The sequence below is a fragment of the Coregonus clupeaformis genome, unplaced genomic scaffold, assembly GCF_020615455.1.
Source record: "Coregonus clupeaformis isolate EN_2021a unplaced genomic scaffold, ASM2061545v1 scaf0041, whole genome shotgun sequence".
NCBI lineage: Eukaryota > Metazoa > Chordata > Actinopteri > Salmoniformes > Salmonidae > Coregonus > Coregonus clupeaformis.
The window spans coordinates 940,782-959,822 of record NW_025533496.1 but is presented as its reverse complement, the minus strand read 5'-3'; the positions used below and the strand labels follow the sequence as shown (position 1 = coordinate 959,822).

The window sequence follows — 19,041 nt, the reverse complement described above, 5'->3', positions numbered from 1 at the left end:
GTCATCCTATTTAATCACGGAATTGAATGGGAAAGCTGTATGTTTGGTGTGTTCAGAGCATGTTGCAGTGCTGAAAGAATATAACCTTCGTCGCCACTATGTGAGTCTTCATGCCAACAAATATGACAACTTTCAAGGACAGCGGAGATGAGAGAAGGTGAATGAACTGTTGGCGGGTCTGAAGAAACAGCAGTCTGTGTTTACTCACAGCCGAGACATCAGTGACGCTGCAGTGAAAGCTAGCTACCTCATTGCTAATGAAATCGCAGTGGCTTCAAAACCATTTTAGTGAGGGTGAATTTGTAAAAACATGCATGATGAAGGCAGCGGAGATTGTGTGCCCTGAAAAGCGGCAGGCTTTTGCAAATATCAGCCTGACAAGAAACACAGTTGCAGACAGGATTTCCGATCTTTCAGTGGATTTGGACAGCCAGTTGAAGCAAAAAGTAAAGTCATTTATTACGTTTTCGGTTGCAATTGATGAAAGCACGGACATTACAGATGTTGCACAACTGGCCATTTTTTCATCCGCGGAGTTGATGACACATTGACCGTCACCGAGGAGTTTGTGGAGTTGGTGCCGATGACAGATACAACGACAGCAGCTGATATTTTTACTGCACTCGTCGGCGCGCTGGACAGGGACGGAGTGGACTGGTCCCGCGCTGTCAGCCTGGCTACAGATGGTGCGCCCTCAATGATCGGGAAAAAAGCAGGCGTTGTGACAAAGTTCAGAGAGAAAGTGCAATCTGCAAATGGAGGACGTGATTTTTTGACTTTTCACTGTATTTTGCACCAAGTCATTAAAGATGGATAACGTCATGAAGGTGGTCATCCAAACTGTTAATTTCATCCGATCCAGAAGCCTGAATCACCGTCAGTTTGACAGCCTTCTCAGAGAGAAAGACCACATCTATGGCCTGCCATACCACACTGAGGTAAGATGGTTAAGCCGAGGTGCTGTGCTGAGGCGTTTCTTTGATTTATGAGAAGAAATTGAACAGTTCATGGAAGAAAAGGGCAAACCAGTGTTAGAATTTCATTCCGCAGAATGGATGCAGGACCTTGCATTTATGGTGGATGTTACAGAGCACCTGAATAACTTGAACAAACAGCTGCAAGGGCGCAACAAAGTTGTCACGCAGTATTATGACAGCATACGTTCTTTCAAGTTGAAGCTGTCATTGTGGGAGACGAACTTGCCGGTGGTGATGCAGCTCACTTCCCCTGTCTGAAAAATGTGTGCGCGACCCAACATGTGGCAGACATGAAGCGGTTCAAAGATAAAATAACGGGACTGTTACGGGAGTTTGAGCAACGCTTTCAGATTTATGTTTATATGTTTTTATGTTGATGTGCTATTGTTTTTAATTGATTTTATTTTATTTGTATATTTAACCTATTCTTGACTCTGTGGTTCTTGCACTTGTTTGGGGAACAGGATTTCATTATTTTTATCTACATTTCTGCCTGAGAAATGACACCTGATATAGTTCTGTGATCTGTGAAACAGTTCTGTTAATCACTGAGGCGTTGTGTGTTTGTGTGTTCTTTTTCTTTAGAATTTTCAAATAAACTTGACGTGTTTTATGATTAATAGTGATGTTGTGCTTGTACTATTTTGGACACACTGTCCTCAGGCTCCAGCTTTATGTTGTATGTTGATCGTATTAAAACAAAGAAAACAATCTGAAGTTGTTGTTTTTAAGTTATATATACCATGATTGTTCCGGTCCGGCCCACTTGGGAATAGATTTTCCTCCATGTGGCCCCTGAGCTAAAATGAGTTTGACACCCCTGGCCTAATGCATTGTAACTTTAAGTCAGGAGCCACATGACACAACACATAAGACCATTCATCCTCTCTGCTACCAGGCTAATGTAACTGGTGGGATCTGAACACTGGTCTCCTACTCAGGAAACCAACGGCTTAAGGTGACACTAGTTTTAAGTCGCAGGAGTGTGAATCTAAATCACCTCCGCTACTTACTCCAGTGATTGAGAGCTCACCTCTTTCTGTTCGGACTGTAGGGAGGACTTGAGAACATCTCTAAGCTCACTCAGCTGTTTCCTCTCTCCATCTTGGGTCTGTTTGATCTGAGAAACAGGAAGTGGGAGAGTGACACTTTTTTTTTTTATACAGTTGAAGTCAGAAGTTTACATACACCTTAGCCAAATACATTTAAACTCAGTTTTTCACCATTCCTGACATTTAATCCTAGTAAAAATTCCCTGTCTTAGGTCAGGATCACCGCTTTATTTTAAGAATGTGAAATGTCAGAATAATAGTAGAGAGAATGATTTATTTCAGCTTTTATTTATTTCATCACATTCCCAGTGGGTCAGAAGTTTACATACACTCAATTAGTATTTGGTAGCATTGCCTTTAAATTGTTTAACTTGGGTCAAACGTTTCGGGTAGCCTTCCACAAGCTTCCCACAATAAGTCCCCATTCCTCCTGACAGAGTTGGTGTAACTGAGTCAGGTTTGTAGGCCTCCTTGATTGCACATGCTTTTTCAGTTCTGCTCACAAATCTTCTATATGATTGAGGTCAGGTCTTTGTGATGGCCAGTCCAATACCTTGACTTTGTTGTCCTTAAGCCATTTTGCCACAACTTTGGAAGTATGCTTGGGGTCATTGTCCATTTGGAAGACCCATTTGCGACCAAGCTTTAACTTCCTGACTGTTGTCTTGAGATGTTGCTTCAATATATCCACATCATTTTCCTTCCTCATGATGCCATCTATTTTGTGAAGTGCACCAGTCCCTCCTGCAGCAAAGCCCCCCCCACAGCATGATGCTGCCACAACACACAATCAAGTCTACATGAAAATGGCTAAAAAGCAACAAATTGGAAGTTTTGGAATGACCTAGTCAAAGTCCAGACCTAATCCCAATTGAGATGTTGTGGCAGGACTTGAAACAAGCAGTTCATGCTTGAAAACCCTCACGTCACTGAGTTAAAGCAGTTCTGCATGGAAGAGTGGGCCAAAATTCCTCCACAGCGACATGAGAAACTGATCAACAACTACAGGAAGCATTTGGTTGGAGTCATTGCAGCTAAAGGTGGCACAACCAGTTATTGAGTGTAAGGGGGCAATTACTTTTTCACACAGGGGAATTGGGTGTTGCATGACTTTGTTTATGAAATAAATGAAATAAATGTGTAATTGTTGTGTTATTTGTTCACTTATGTTCCCTTTATCTAATATTAGGTTTTGGTTGAAGATCTGATAACATTCAGTATCACAAATATGCAAAAGTAGAGAAAATTAGAAAGGGGGCAAATACTTTTTCATAGCACTGTAGATACTTTTGTACCCGTTTCATCCAGCATCTTCACAAGGTCCTTTGCTGTTGTTCTGGGATTGATTTGCACTTTTCGCACCAAAGTACGTTCATCTCTAGGAGACAGAACGCGTCTCCTTCCTGAGCGGTATGACGGCTGTATGGTCCCATGGTGTTTCTACTTGCGTACTATTGTTTGTACAGATGAACGTGGTACCTTCAGGCGTTTGGAAATTGCTCCCAAGGATGAACCAGACTTGTGGAGGTCTACAATTTTTTTTCTGAGGTCTTGGTTGATTTCTTTTGATTTTCCCATGATGTCAAGCAAAGAGGCACTGAATTTGAAGGTAGGCCTTGAAATACATCCACAGGTACACCTCCAATTGACTCAAATGATGTCAATTAGCCTATCAGAAGCTTCTAAAGCAATGACATCATTTTCTGGAATTTTCCAAGCTGTTTAAAGGCACAGTCAACTTAGTGTATGTAAACTTCTGACCCACTGGAATTGTGATACAGTGAATTATAAGTGAAATAATTTGTCTGTAAACAATTGTTGGAAAAATGACTTGTGTCATGCACAAAGTAGATGTCCTAACCGACTTGCCAAAGCTATAGTTTGTTAACAAGAAATTTGGTTGAAAAAGTGGTTGAAAAACATGGTTGAAAAGCGAGTTTTAATGACTCCAACCTAAGTGTATGTAAACTTCCGACTTCAACTGTATACATTTTTTACTCCCCAATTACAGTCTTGTCCCATCGTTGCAACTGCTGTACGGACTCGGGAGAGGCGAAGGTCAAGAGCTGTGCGTCCTCCGAAACACAACCCCGCCAAGCCGCACTGCTTCTTGACACAATGCACGCTTAACCAGGAAGCCAGCCGCACCAATGTGTCGGAGGAAACACCGTACACCTGGCGACCGTGTCAGCGTGCATGCGCCCAGCCCGCCACAGGAGTCGCTACAGTGCGATGGGTCAAGGACATCCCGGCCGGCCAAACACTCCCCTAACCCAGACAGCGCTGGGCCAATTGTGTGTCAGCTCATGGTTCTCCCAGTCGCAGCCGGCTGCGACACAGCCTGGTATCGAACCAGAATCTGTAGTAATGCAGCTTGCTCTGCGATGCAGTGCCTTGACCGCTGCGCCACTCGGGAGGCCCAAGTGACACATTATTGACAGACAGGCAGTAAAACCATGGCAACATCCAAAGAGAATATTATAAAATATGGATGTGTGGAGAGAGTGGCTCACTGTAGTCAAGTCTGTAGCCAGTTTCTCTATGGAAGGTTTGAGGCTATTTACTGTGTTCAGACCATCCTGGAAGAAGCTGTGAGGAGAGAGGAAACAGAGATCACCAGGAGTCAAGATGGGTCAAGCATTTAGCCTCCTACAAAAGACAAATGCACTGACTAAACACTGCTAATCTGAAATCACTGGATAAATGAAAACAACATACTTGCATTGGGCGTGAAAATATTTGATGAGGTTCTGGAGAAAGTCAACCCCCTTCTTCGTTTTAATTTCATTCACTTTGAGAAGATACTGTAGACAGAATAAGACACACAGAGTAACAATATCAATGGACATGTGTAAATACTCCTCAGTGGACCCTGTTGTGTCTTCTATCCTGCATAGCCTCTGATAGGTGAAATACTTAGATAGCCGGTTTCACTAGCCTGGTGCACCAGTCTGATCACAGATCTGTTTGTTCTCTATAGACAACTACCATGATCATTGTCATGGCACAACAAACAGTCCTGTCCTGTCCTCTCCATCACTCATGGTCCACCTTCTCACCTCACACATCTGGAGCTGAAAGATGCGTCTCTCCTTCTCCATCTCCTCAGCGATCTCTCCTCCACTGAACTCTGTCCGTATCATCCCATGCTGCTTAGCATGCTCCTTCTTCTCCTTCTCTATCTTAGTGCTGCAGGGAACACAGAGGTCTCAGTGATGATGATGAAGCACAGGATGAATGGATGAAGCAGGAAAATCATTCACTAATTAACATGATATCAATATTTACTCTCCTCAGTTTATGTTAAGAGTTATTAAATTGTTATCATTCCCTTACAGTGAGTCATCAAACCACCAGTCAATCACATCAACCAAAAGGCTCTATGACTCTACGCCACAGGTGTTTGGTACAAGGCATCGGTCTTTAGTAAACTAGTAACTCTTAAATGACTTGCCCAGCCCTCATACAGTGAACTATAATGATCTTTATGTTAAGTAATTTATCAAATAAACGTATAAAAGAGCTTATTCATGTATTTCATGCCTGTCATGGTGAAAATGAAAAGATACTGTTGGGACGTCCAACATGTACCGTACAATTTCAGTAAAGTAAACCCCTTGTCTGTCCATACCGTAGTTCATTCAGCACTAAAGGAATCACAGACAGACAGAATCAGTGTTCACATAAATGTGAGGAGTTTTGTATTCACATACAAACAGGCAGCAGGTGCAGCTATAGCAGGCCTAGTCTCATTCTCTCTCTCCGAAGGTCTGTCTGCCTTATCAGCTGTTTCATGAATAGTAGCAGTTGACCTTTTACTAGCTTCCATTGTTTCCCCCTTTCTAGTTGTTGTAAAGCTGAACCCACACATGCAACTTCATGGTGCAGCTTACTCTTATTCTAACAGGTACTCAGGCTATTCAACTAAACTACCCCACCACCGACCACGTTTTCCTTGTGCTCGTAAGCTATAATCACTAACTTATGCTTAACCCACATACAGTATGAGGTGGTGAAACTCAAACGGTGGTGGTGGTGGTGAAACAGTGGGAGTTGTAATAATAATAACATGGCTCTAACTCACACTTTAGTTTCATAATCCTTCCAGGCTTTATCAAAAGGCTTTTTCAGATCCTGTGGAAATAAAACAGGAACATAACAGTATTAATACAAGGGATACAAATGATATGAGCTCAAGTCATGACTATCAAACTGGCTCAAAACTGTGATATTAAAGGTTAAAGGTCAGTCACATGCTCAGAAAGACCTTTACAATGCATTATTTGAATGACTGGATAGGAGTCAGGAGGACTAACCAGTGACTATCTATATGTGTTCAAGATTACTAGTATGGGACAAGCCTACTCCCTCTTGTGTCACCGTGGTTTTGACTGGTATGGTAAAACACATGTTCTGACTGGTATGGTAAAACACATGATCTGACTGGTATGGTCAAACAGATGATCTGACTGGTATGGTCAAACAGATGATCTGACTGGTATGGTCAAACAGATGATCTGACTGGTATGGTCAAACAGATGATCTGACTGGTATGGTCAAACAGATGATCTGACTGGTATGGTCAAACAGATGATCTGACTGGTATGGTCAAACAGATGATCTGACTGGTATGGTCAAACAGATGATCTGACTGGTATGGTCAAACAGATGATCTGACTGGTATGGTAAACAGATGATCTGACTGGTATGGTCAAACAGATGATCTGACTGGTATGGTCAAACAGATGATCTGACTGGTATGGTCAAACAGATGATCTGACTGGTATGGTCAAACAGATGATCTGACTGGTATGGTCAAACACTGTATTTTATAACACATATAGTACACCTACCCCTTTGACCCCTTTCAGGTCTCCTTTCAGTAGACTGTCTAAGGGGAAGGTAATGATGTTGTTCATGTTCTGCAACTGAAAACAAGACACAGACAGTTAGAGAGAGAGAAAGAGTGATGTAGAGACAGACAGGTAGAGAGAGAGAGAAAGAGTGATGTAGAGACAGACAGACAGACAGAGAGAGAGCCAGAGTGATGTAGAGACAGACAGGTAGAGAGAGAGACAGAGTGATGTAGAGACAGACAGGTAGAGAGAGAGACAGAGTGATGTAGAGACAGACAGGTAGAGATATAGACAGAGTGATGTAGAGACAGACAGGTAGAGATATAGACAGAGTGATGTAGAGACAGACAGGTAGAGATATAGACAGAGTGATGTAGAGACAGACAGGTAGAGATATAGACAGAGTGATGTAGAGACAGACAGGTAGAGAGAGAGCCAGAGTGATGTAGAGACAGACAGGTAGATATATAGACAGAGTGATGTAGAGACAGACAGGTAGAGATATAGACAGAGTGATGTAGAGAGACAGACAGACAGAGTGATGTAGAGACAGACAGTTAGAGAGAGAGCCAGAGTGATGTAGAGACAGACAGGTAGAGATATAGACAGAGTGATGTAGAGAGACAGACAGAGTGATATAGAGACAGAGAGACAGAGAGATGTAGAGACGGTCAGACAGGGTGATATAGAGACAGAGTGATGTAGAAACAGACAGGTAGAGAGACAGACAGACAGAGTGATGTAGAGACAGAGTGATGTAGAGACAGAGTGATGTAGAGACAGAGTGATGTAGAGACAGAGTGATGTAGAGACAGACAGGTAGAGACAGACAGGTAGAGACAGACAGGTAGAGAGACAGACAGACAGAGTGATGTAGAGACGGAGTGATGTAGAGACAGAGTGATGTAGAGACAGAGTGATGTAGAGACAGAGTGATGTAGAGACAGACAGGTAGAGACAGACAGGTAGAGACAGACAGGTAGAGAGACAGACAGACAGAGTGATGTAGAGACGGAGTGATGTAGAGACAGAGTGATGTAGAGACAGAGTGATGTAGAGACAGAGTGATGTAGAGACAGACAGGTAGAGATATAGACAGAGTGATGTAGAGACAGACAGGTAGAGATATAGACAGAGTGATGTAGAGACAGACAGGTAGAGATATAGACAGAGTGATGTAGAGACAGACAGGTAGAGATATAGACAGAGTGATGTAGAGACAGACAGGTAGAGATATAGACAGAGTGATGTAGAGACAGACAGGTAGAGAGAGAGCCAGAGTGATGTAGAGACAGACAGGTAGAGATATAGACAGAGTGATGTAGAGAGACAGACAGACAGAGTGATGTAGAGACAGACAGTTAGAGAGAGCCAGAGTGATGTAGAGACAGACAGGTAGAGAGAGAGCCAGAGTGATGTAGAGACAGACAGGTAGAGATATAGACAGAGTGATGTAGAGAGACAGACAGAGTGATATAGAGACAGAGAGATGTAGAGACAGACAGGTAGAGAGACAGACAGAGTGATGTAGAGACAGAGTGATGTAGAGACAGACAGACAGAGTGATGTAGAAACAGACAGGTAGAGAGACAGACAGAGTGATGTAGAGACAGAGTGATGTAGAGACAGACAGACAGAGTGATGTAGAAACAGACAGGTAGAGAGACAGACAGAGAGTGATGTAGAGACGGAGTGATGTAAGTCGCTCTGGATAAGAGCGTCTGCTAAATGACGTAAATGTAAATGTAAATGTAGAGACGGAGTGATGTAGAGACAGAGTGATGTAGAGACAGAGTGATGTAGAGACAGAGTGATGTAGAGACAGAGTGATGTAGAGACAGACAGGTAGAGAGACAGACAGACAGAGTGATGTAGAGACGGAGTGATGTAGAGACAGAGTGATGTAGAGACAGAGTGATGTAGAGACAGACAGGTAGAGACAGACAGGTAGAGACAGACAGGTAGAGAGACAGACAGACAGAGTGTTGTAGAGACGGAGTGATGTAGAGACAGAGTGATGTAGAGACAGAGTGATGTAGAGACAGACAGGTAGAGACAGACAGGTAGAGACAGACAGACAGACAGAGTGATGTAGAGACAGAGTGATGTAGAGACAGAGTGATGTAGAGACAGAGTGATGTAGAGACAGACAGGTAGAGAGACAGACAGACAGAGTGATGTAGAGACAGAGTGATGTAGAGACAGACAGGTAGAGACAGACAGGTAGAGACAGACAGACAGACAGAGTGATGTAGAGACAGAGTGATGTAGAGACAGAGTGATGTAGAGACAGAGAGAGAAAGAATGCCTGGTTAGGCTGTGTCTGTGTGTGTGTCTGTGTGTGTGTCTGTGTGATGGGGTCTCACCAGGTTCTTGAAGAGGGCTGTGAGCTCTTTGGTAAAGATGGCGAACTTGAGGAAGGCTGAGCCCACCTCCGGATCCTCTCTAGAGACACAGCTGTCCCCAAACTTCTCCATAGACTGAATGTATTGCTCGTCATTGTCAACGTGGGCTGAGAAAAACACACACAGGGGTCACTTACAGTCAGAAGTCAAATCAAGTCAAATCAGAGTTTGTGTAAAGGTGATTTTGCATGGGTCACAAACACACTTTACATCATTAAAAACTAATCAAAGAGGCTTTACACAGACTCTTCTATTAATATTATCCCCTATGCAATCCCATGGGAGTTAGTGAGACTTTTAGTGGACATTTCATATATCCCTGTTATACTGTCCATTTTCTAAATTGACCTGACCTGAAAAATGACAAGTTAGGTCTATGAAAAATCACTTCTAAGCTTGAGGAAGGCAAATACATTCAATTAAATACAACTTTATCCCCTCAGGGGCATAAATAAAGTGTCTCAGAGTGCTGACAGTCAGATGGCTTCATGAGGCAACACTATAGAGGAATTATCTCTGTAAAACAGGAAGCTGGCTTGGATGTGCTGTTCAATCAATCAATCAAATGTGTTTATAAAGCCCTTTTTACATCAGCAGATGTCACAAAGTGCTATACAGAAACCCAGCCTAAAACCCCAAACAGCAAGCATTGCAGATGTAGAAGCACATACAGGACCATGCAGGAGCTTCACTAGAACAGAGTGCATGTACAAGAAACAGGATGAAAATCGTTCTACTACTTTCCTGACTGACTCCCCACCAGTCCCAACTCTTTTAGCTGCCTTAAATACATTACATAAATTCTAGCTAAATCCTAGCTAAAAACACCTAACCCAGTCTGTCTGTGATGTCTTGCCAACTCAATAACTATATGAGTTGTCAACTCAAGACCAGCACAAACAGATCTGGGACCAGACTAACGATGCCATTCTTACACAGCCGTTTTATAACAGTGAACAGCGTGTAAGGCCTGTAAAGTGTGTGTAAAAACTCAGAGTTTAGTTTACACAGCAGCTCCAAACAAAAGCAACGTGAATGAATGATATGTACCCATTGATTCTTGAAGAATATAACTTAGAAATGCCTCATGAGCTTAGTTCAACTGTCTTACCTGATCAGAACCCAAAACATAAGCTTGTTTTCCCCAATGTTTGCAAACAACATAAATGTAAACAAACACTGTTTACCCACAAAACATGGTTAAAACTATACATTTAATATAATGGATGGTCAGTTATTGCATCCATAGCTCTGTCTCAATTTGAGACGGCTTTTTAGCGAAACAGGGGCAGGGAAAATGCCTTGTTAATGTTTCAATTAAGGATTCTAGCTTTAAGGTATTTCCAGCATGTGCAGATCCAACTATGGTTAGAGCCATGATTATCAGCCCCTGATCCGTATCAAAAACACCCCAGGATTATGACCCTGGGCCTGGGATGTCACTGGAAGGTCTGTGGGCTGGGTGGAGGGTGGAGAGGGACAGTCACAGAAGAAAAGGGCCTGGGTCTAACTGAGTAGGGACCTTTAATATACCGTATTATAGGAAGGACTGGAGTTACTAAAGACACACCTATGCTCCTTAGGCCTGCTGGGACAGGTGTGTGGAATGAGAGGAATGTGGTGAGGTGCTATACACTATACTTCGCTCTCTCTCTCTCTCTGAGGTTACACTTCCACTGTCTCAACACAGAACTCATCCAATTCCTGTAACAGTCTCTTTCCCATAGTTTAATTTCCAGGTGGGGCACGAAGGCCCCAAAAGTAAATCCACGCCCTCAAAATTGTCAATGGTAAGGTAAACACTGCTGTAACACCAATCTGTGTCACCACCAGGACTGTTTTCAGACCCTGATCTGCTGCAATAAAACTGTAAAAGGTGCATAAAGAGGTCAACACATAATGCAGTTACATGACTGTGTGGAGATTGTGTGTGTGCACCAAGATACACTAAATATTCCTGTTCAGAGTCAGACACACTCATATTATTGTGTAATATATTGAGATATACCAACATGCTGCACAACTGGAGTACAGAGGTTAGTGGGTGTAGATGCTATTTACATTATGAGTGTATGGAAACTACACCAGGACTGAGTCACTCACTAATGTACTGTAATGTGTTGTACTGTACTCACCCAGGCCAGAGTTGTTTATGGCCTTGACAGACTTCTTGATCTTGTGAAGTACTCCTCTGTCTACATCTAGCGCCTGTAGGGAGAGGGAACACATCTATGAGTCAGGAAGTATACAGAAATCTCTCCCCCCCAAGCCCTACTGTTTACACAGTAACAACACAAACATGGCAACATGCCAGCCAAGCCCACGCTATGCCTGCACAACCATAATGCTATAGCGATAGCCAGCCACTCTGTGTGCATCCCAAATGGCACCATATTCCCATAGGGCTCTGATTAAAAGTACTGCACTTCTAGGATACAATCTCTGATATGGAAGCTCAGAAACCATAGAGAGAGGCTGTAAGAACAAGGAAATGGTTTGTGGGAAAACCACACTTGGATGGTATGGTCCTGTAATGGCCTACTAAAAAATGTAGAGAAATACATTAGATGAGCTCATTCAACTGACACATTTAGCCATTCCCGTGTGAATTTATATGTACAGTAATTACTAAGTTTCTTGGGTGAGCAGATGACAATGCTGTGTCCTTGGTTGATGTGTCAGCCATTCTCTTTCAGACTATCGTGCAGACCCAAACCAAATTGTTTTGTTTTACTCCACATTGTCCGCTCAGTGGACACTCACCCAGCCCAGGCAGCCCAGTGGACACTCACCCAGCCCAGGGAGCCCAGCGGACACCAGGCAGCCCACATCAATTCATTTACATTCTAATCATTTAGCAGACGCTCTTATCCAGAGCGACTTACAGTTAGTGAGTGCATACATTTTCATACTGGTCCCCCGTGGGAATCGAACCCACAACCCTGGCGTTGCAAGAGCCATGCTCTACAAACTGAGCTACACAGGACCACGTTGGTGCAACGTAATTTCATTAAAATGATGTGGAAACAACGTTGATTCAACCAGTGTGTGCCCAGCGGACAGGCTGGGACAGGCTGGGCAGTCAGAGAGAGAGGAAGATGAAAAGAAAGAGAGAAAGAGAGATAGCATGCTAGGACAGGAGTGCATCAGCCCAGCCCAGGCCCCAGGGACTCTCCCAGGATGCAGCAGTGATCTACGTTACATGTAGCCAGGCAGCTAGAGCTTTGTTCTGAGCTAGACTACACTAGACTAGAGAGTGATCCTCCTCTGAGACTCTGTGGTAGTGTTCCCCACCACATACAGTGGGGAGAACAAGTATTTGATACACTGCCGATTTTGCAGGTTTTCCTATTTACAAAGCATGTAGAGGTCTTTAATTTTTATCATAGGTACACTTCAACTGTAAGAGACGGAATCTAAAACAAAAATCCAGAAAATCACATTGTATGATTTTTAAGTAATTAATTTGCATTTTATTGCATGACATAAGTATTTGATAAATCACAAAAGCAGAACTTAATATTTGGTACAGAAACCTTTGTTTGCAATTACAGAGATCATACGTTTCCTGTAGGTCTTGACCAGGTTTGCACACACTGCAGCAGGGATTTTGGCTCACTCCTCCATACAGACCTTCTCCAGATCCTTCAGGTTTCGGGGCTGTCGCTGGGCAATACGGACTTTCAGCTCCCTCCAAAGATGTTCTATTGGGTTCAGGTCTGGAGACTGGCTAGGCCACTTCAGGACCTTGAGATGCTTCTTACGGAGCCACTCCTTAGTTGCCCTGGCTGTGTGTTTCGGGTCGTTGTCATGCTGGAAGACCCAGCCACGACCCATCTTCAATGCTCTTACTGAGGGAAGGAGGTTGTTGGCCAAGATCTCGCGATACATGGCCCCATCCATCCTCCCCTCAATACGGTGCAGTTGTCCTGTCCCCTTTGCAGAAAAGCAAGAATGATGTTTCCACCTCCATGCTTCACGGTTGGGATGGTGTTCTTGGGGTTGTACTCATCCTTCTTCTTCCTCCAAACACGGTGAGTGGAGTTTAGACCAAAAAGCTCTATTTTTGTCTCATCAAACCACATGACCTTCTCCCATTCCTCCTCTGGATCATCCAGATGGTCATTGGCAAACTTCAGACGGGCCTGGACATGCGCTGGCTTGAGCAGGGGGACCTTGCGTGCGCTGCAGGTTTTTAATCCATGACGGCGTAGTGTGTTACTAATGGTTTTCTTTGAGACTGTGGTCCCAGCTCTCTTCAGGTCATTGACCAGGTCCTGCCGTGTAGTTCTGGGCTGATCCCTCACCTTCCTCATGATCATTGATGCCCCACGAGGTGAGATCTTGCATGGAGCCCCAGACTGAGGGTGATTGACCGTCATCTTGAACTTCTTCCATTTTCTAATAATTGCGCCAACAGTTGTTGCCCTCTCACCAAGCTGCTTGCCTATTGTCCTGTAGCCCATCCCAGCCTTGTGCAGGTCTTCAATTTTATCCCTGATGTCCTTACACAGCTCTCTGGTCTTGGCCGTTGTGGAGAGGTTGGAGTCTGTTTGATTGAGTGTGTGGACAAGTGTCTTTTATACAGGTAACGAGTTCAAACAGGTGCAGTTAATACAGGTAATGAGTGGAGAACAGGAGGGCTTCTTAAAGAAAAATTAACAGGTCTGTGAGAGCCGGAATTCTTAATGGTTGGTAGGTGATCAAATACTTATGTCATGCAATAAAATGCAAATTAATTACTTAAAAAACATACAATGTGATTTTCTGGATTTTTGTTTTAGATTCCGTCTCTCACAGTTGAAATGTACCTATGATAAAAATTACAGACCTCTACATGCTTTGTAAGTAGGAAAACCTGCAAAATCGGCAGTGTATTAAATACTTGTTCTCCCCACTGTAGCTCTGGTCCAGGGCATTACGTGCAGCTTGCTGACACTGAGGCTTCCTGGACCAGAGCTACCCACCATGCAACACAGGCAACCAAACAGCACGACACTCCAGTCCACAGTGATACTGTCATCAACAGGCAGGCAGCCACAGTAGGCTGCTACAGGCACTGTAAGGCAGATAAGAGGAACTGGGAAGGAGAGTGCTGCCTGTCAGTTGACCTGATGTAAAAACCGCCATTACTGCTGCCTGCCTGCAGTGTTGTTCTTTCAACATGAGTGAAGTGTATGTGCTTGTATGTGTGTTTATGTCCAACTTGATATTCACTATGTGTTCACTATTAACTGTGAAATCAAAAAGGGAGAGAGGGGAAAGATCTGTTTGACTTTCAGTTGTGAAACAGAGAAAGCCATTGCAATACAACACTTCCTTGTTTAGACAGATTCAACTTAATGTAACACATCTCCTCATGTGTTATATTCTGCAACACTGTACACACATCAGCAGATCCTCTCATAGGGATGTGTGTGTGTGTGTGTGTGTGTGTGTGTGTGTGTGTGTGTGTGTCTTCCTCCATTGTGCAAACACAGTATGCCGTAATATGGATAGGCCCTTCACTGAGACAACAATCCAGTGATTCATACAGCCTGCTGTAAGGCCAGTAGTGTATCAGTGGCATAGAGAGACCACTTCCTTATTACCAGCCTATTACCAGCCTGGCCTGGGACAACAGCACATCTCCAGAGACCAATCAAGAGCAGATCTGAATGGCAACAGATGACGAGTGGCGCAGCGGTCTAATGCACTGTATCTCAGTACTAGAGGCGTCACTAAAGACCATGGTTTGATTCCAGGCTGTATCACAATCCGGCCGTGATTGGGAGTCCCATAGGGTGGTGCACAATTGGCCCAGCGGTGGCCGGGTTTGGCCGTCATTGTACATAAGAATGTGTTCTTAACTGGCTTGCCTGGTGAAATACTTTTTTTTTAATGCCAGGGATGCCATAGAAACACCCATTGTGATCTACCGCGCACTACAGTAGGCCTTATGCCAACAACACAAGGGTTATGTCCCAAATAGTCCAGCCATATGAATGCCATTAGGGACCTAGTAAGGAAAACCAATTCAACTGATATGGATGTGTGAGGGACCCACTGTGTATTAAAGGTGTGGTACTACTATTCAAGTTTGTAAAGGGCTCAAGACTCTTTAACATGTAGAAGTGAGTAAGTGGCGCAGTGGTCTAAGGCACTGCATCGCAGTGCTAACTGTGCCACTAGAGATCCTGGTTCGAATCCAGGCTCTGTCGCAGCCGGCCGCGACCGGGAGACTCATGGGCGGCGCACAATTGGCCAAGCGTCGTCCAGGGTAGGGGAGGGAATGGCCGGCAGGGATGTAGCTCAGTTGATAGAGCATGGCGTTTGCAACGCCAGGGTTGTGGGTTCGATTCCCACGGGGGGCCAGTATAAAAAAATATGTATTCACTAACTGTAAGTCGCTCTGGATAAGAGCGTCTGCTAAATGACTAAAAATGTAAAGTGAAACTGCCTCTTAGGCAAACAGATATGATAGCTTCCTCACAATGGGGTAAGGCATTTTTGCATAAGTCACAGAGATGTTTGTAGCTTACAATAATGACATCTTTAAAATATGCTCAAGCCTCTTTAACATGTGGCACTGTTTTCAAAGTGAAACTGCCTTGTAGGCAAACAGATAAGATAGCTTCCTCACAAAGGGGTAAGATATTTTTGCATAAGTCACAGAGACCTTTGTAGCACAATGTGTCAACTAAATGTTTTTGTCTATAGATTGCTGAATGGCATTGGTTTAGAATGGAATACCTATAAACTCAATTTGTAAGTCGCTCTGGATAAGAGCGTTTGCTAAATGACGTAAATGTAAATGTAAACTATGGTGTGGGCACTTGTTGGTGGACACTTGTGGGGAATGGCATGGGCGAGGATCAACACAACTAGGATAAGAAAATATGCTTTGATTTCGCAAAGAGAAAGTATTTTTTTCGTTCCTATTTTGGGTTCAGAAGTTGTAACCGTATCACTTTCAGGGAAACTGAACAAACTCGACAAATAATTGTGTAAGAATGCGGTTAGGCCTAGGCCTACTATGTGCGTAAAGGCTACAGGTGCGTAAAGGCGCACATGTAAATCTAAGAACACCTTTTCACATTTCGAGTCAATTATATTAGTTTTCACACTGGCCTGCACCCACCTCTTCTAATGCTGCCACGGCGTTCCGACAATGGGACATCCGAGTGGTGAAGTTTGAGGTCGTGGGCGCTTTGTAGTCCTCGTTAGTTTCAGCCACAAATTCCGTGACCGTGATTAACTCCGGCGGCGGCATTTTAGCTCACTGTAAATGCGTTTACGTCTATAAAATACTTTATTTCCCAATCTTTAATTGAGGAAGCAATAGTCAGTTTCACAAAAAAACACCCAAAGGTTATGTAAGATTTATAATTCAAAGTGTGCCATAGGATTTGTTAAGCTACTCCCAAGTTTGCCATTCCGGTTTCTGCGTCGATCCACATACAGTAAAAACTACAGTAGTAAAATGTCCCTTTATTTGTGGGTTATCGTTGTATCCACTTCGAATAAAAAAATAGTCCAATATTCCATTATTCCAGTTTGCCCACGCAATAAAATAATTAAAAACAAAGTTAAATCGCTTCACTTTCTCACTGTGGTCTATCCCACCAGCCCCAGTTTAAACAACAACCTGGACTTACTGTGACTGAGAGCATACATTGGAGCGTCAACCTCAACATAGAAAGGGGCGGGACGAACGCGTGAATTTGCATGTTTGGGCGAATAGGAGCAAAGATGGATTTACCTTTGCTCAGTTGGCGTTCAACACTCACTAGCAATGACAGCTATGTCAAAAGTTGAGGATAAGGTGGCTCCGGCAATAGGTATGCGCCATAGGAATGATAACTTTATTTATGAATGATTAGTTACTAATTACTTTTCAAAATGGTGTACCTCATAAATAGGTACATGGCCAAGATGTTGCAGATTGATATAAATAAAAAAGGTTAAGGGTTAAGATATACAGCATGTACAGTACCAGTCAAAAGTTTGGACACACCTACTCATTCAAGGGTTTTTCTTTATTTTTACATTGTAGAATAATAGTGAAGACATCAAAACTATGAAATAACACATATGGAATCATGTAGTAACCAAAAAAGTGTTAACAAATCAAAATATATTTTATATTTGAGATTCTTTAAATAGCCACCCTTTGCCTTGATGACAGCTTTGCACACTCTTGGCATTCTCTCAACCAGCTTCATGAGATAGTCACCTGGAATGCATTTCAATTAACAGGTGTGCCTTCTTAAAAGTTAATTTGTGGAATTTAAACCGCCGTGTCTTTGTGAGACGCGGTGTGGGTGAACGGATGATCTCCACATGTGTAGTTCCCACCGTAAAGCATGGAGGAAGAGGTGTTATGCTGTGGGGGTGCTTTGCTGGTGACACTGTCTGTGATTTATTTAGAATTCAAGGCACACTTAACCAGCATGGCTACCACAGCATTCTGCAGCAATACGCCATCCCATCTGGTTTGGGCTTAGTGGGAGTATCATTTGTTTTTCAACAGGACAAAGACCCAACACACCTCCATGCTGAGTAAGGGCTATTTTACCAAGAAGGAGAAGGAACTTCTGGATGCAATTAAAGACTTTAAGTCCAGGAAAACTCCAGGGTTGGATGGCATACCAGTCGAGGTATACCAAACCTTTTTTGATATACTCAGAGGACTGTTATTAGCATGTTTTAACCACTCCTATGTAAATGGTAGATGATCAGACACTCAAGAAGAAGGTCTGATTTCATTGTTACTGAAACAGGATACAAGTGGAAAATATAAAGATCCAATAAAAAGATCCAAATTGGAGGCCCCTTACACTTCAGTGTTGTGATGCAAAAATTCTAGCAAAATGTATAGCGCATAATAATAATAATAATAATATGCCATTTAGCAGACGCTTTTATCCAAAGCGACTTACAGTCATGCGTGCATACATTTTTGTGTATGTGTGGTCCCGGGGATTGAACCCACTACCTTGGCGTTACAAGCGCCGTGCTCTACCAGCTGAGCTACAGAGGACATCATAGAATTAAAAAGGTATAGTCGGACATTATTAATTATAATCAGACAGGTTTTTTACATGGACAATATATTGGAGATAATATAAGGCAAGTACTGGAAACAATAGAACACTATGAAAAATCTGGGAAACCAGGCCTGCTATTCATAGCAGACTTTAAAAAGGCATTTGATAAAGTACGATTGGGGTTTATATATACAGTGAGGGAAAAAAGTATTTGATCCCCTGCTGATTTTGTACGTTTGCCCACTGACAAAGAAATTATCAGTCTATAATTTTAATGGTAGGTTTATTTGAACAGTGAGAGACAGAATAACAACAAAAAATCCATAAAACATGGAGGTGGAAACATTATGCTTTGGGGATGTTTTTCTGCTAAGGGGACAGGACAACTTTACCGCATCAAAGGGACGATGGACAGGGCCGTGTACCATCAAATCTTGGGTGAGAACCTCCTTCCCTCAGCCAGGGCATTGGAAATGGATCGTGGATGGGTATTCCAGCATGACAATGACCCAAAACACACGGCCAAGGCAACAAAGGAGTGGCTCAAGAAGAGGCACATTAAGGTCCTGGAGTGGCCTAGCCATTCTCCAGACCTTAATCTCATAGAAAATCTGTGGAGGGAGCTGAAGGTTCGAGTTGCCAAACGTCAGCCCCGAAACCTTAATGACTTGGAGAAGATCTGCAAAGAGGTGTGGAACAAAATCCCTCCTGAGATGTGTGCA

At 43.2% G+C, this 19,041-nt stretch overlaps 1 protein-coding gene across 1 annotated transcript in view; it reads right to left on the bottom strand.

Moving 5' to 3' along the window:
- The window catches only part of LOC121552348 (arf-GAP with SH3 domain, ANK repeat and PH domain-containing protein 2-like), a 32,643-nt gene extending 15,728 nt beyond the window's left edge, over positions 1-16,915 (bottom strand). The window contains exons 1-9 of the mRNA XM_041865199.2: positions 16,411-16,915; positions 11,426-11,498; positions 9,252-9,397; positions 6,883-6,957; positions 6,114-6,163; positions 5,089-5,218; positions 4,748-4,833; positions 4,543-4,618; positions 2,011-2,097 (exon numbers count right to left, since the gene is read on the bottom strand). Of these exons, the coding sequence (XP_041721133.1) occupies positions 2,011-2,097; positions 4,543-4,618; positions 4,748-4,833; positions 5,089-5,218; positions 6,114-6,163; positions 6,883-6,957; positions 9,252-9,397; positions 11,426-11,498; positions 16,411-16,542 (855 nt within the window). The 5' untranslated portion in view covers positions 16,543-16,915. The remainder of the gene's footprint in view (positions 1-2,010; positions 2,098-4,542; positions 4,619-4,747; positions 4,834-5,088; positions 5,219-6,113; positions 6,164-6,882; positions 6,958-9,251; positions 9,398-11,425; positions 11,499-16,410) is intronic.
- Between the last annotated feature and the right edge of the window lie 2,126 nt (positions 16,916-19,041).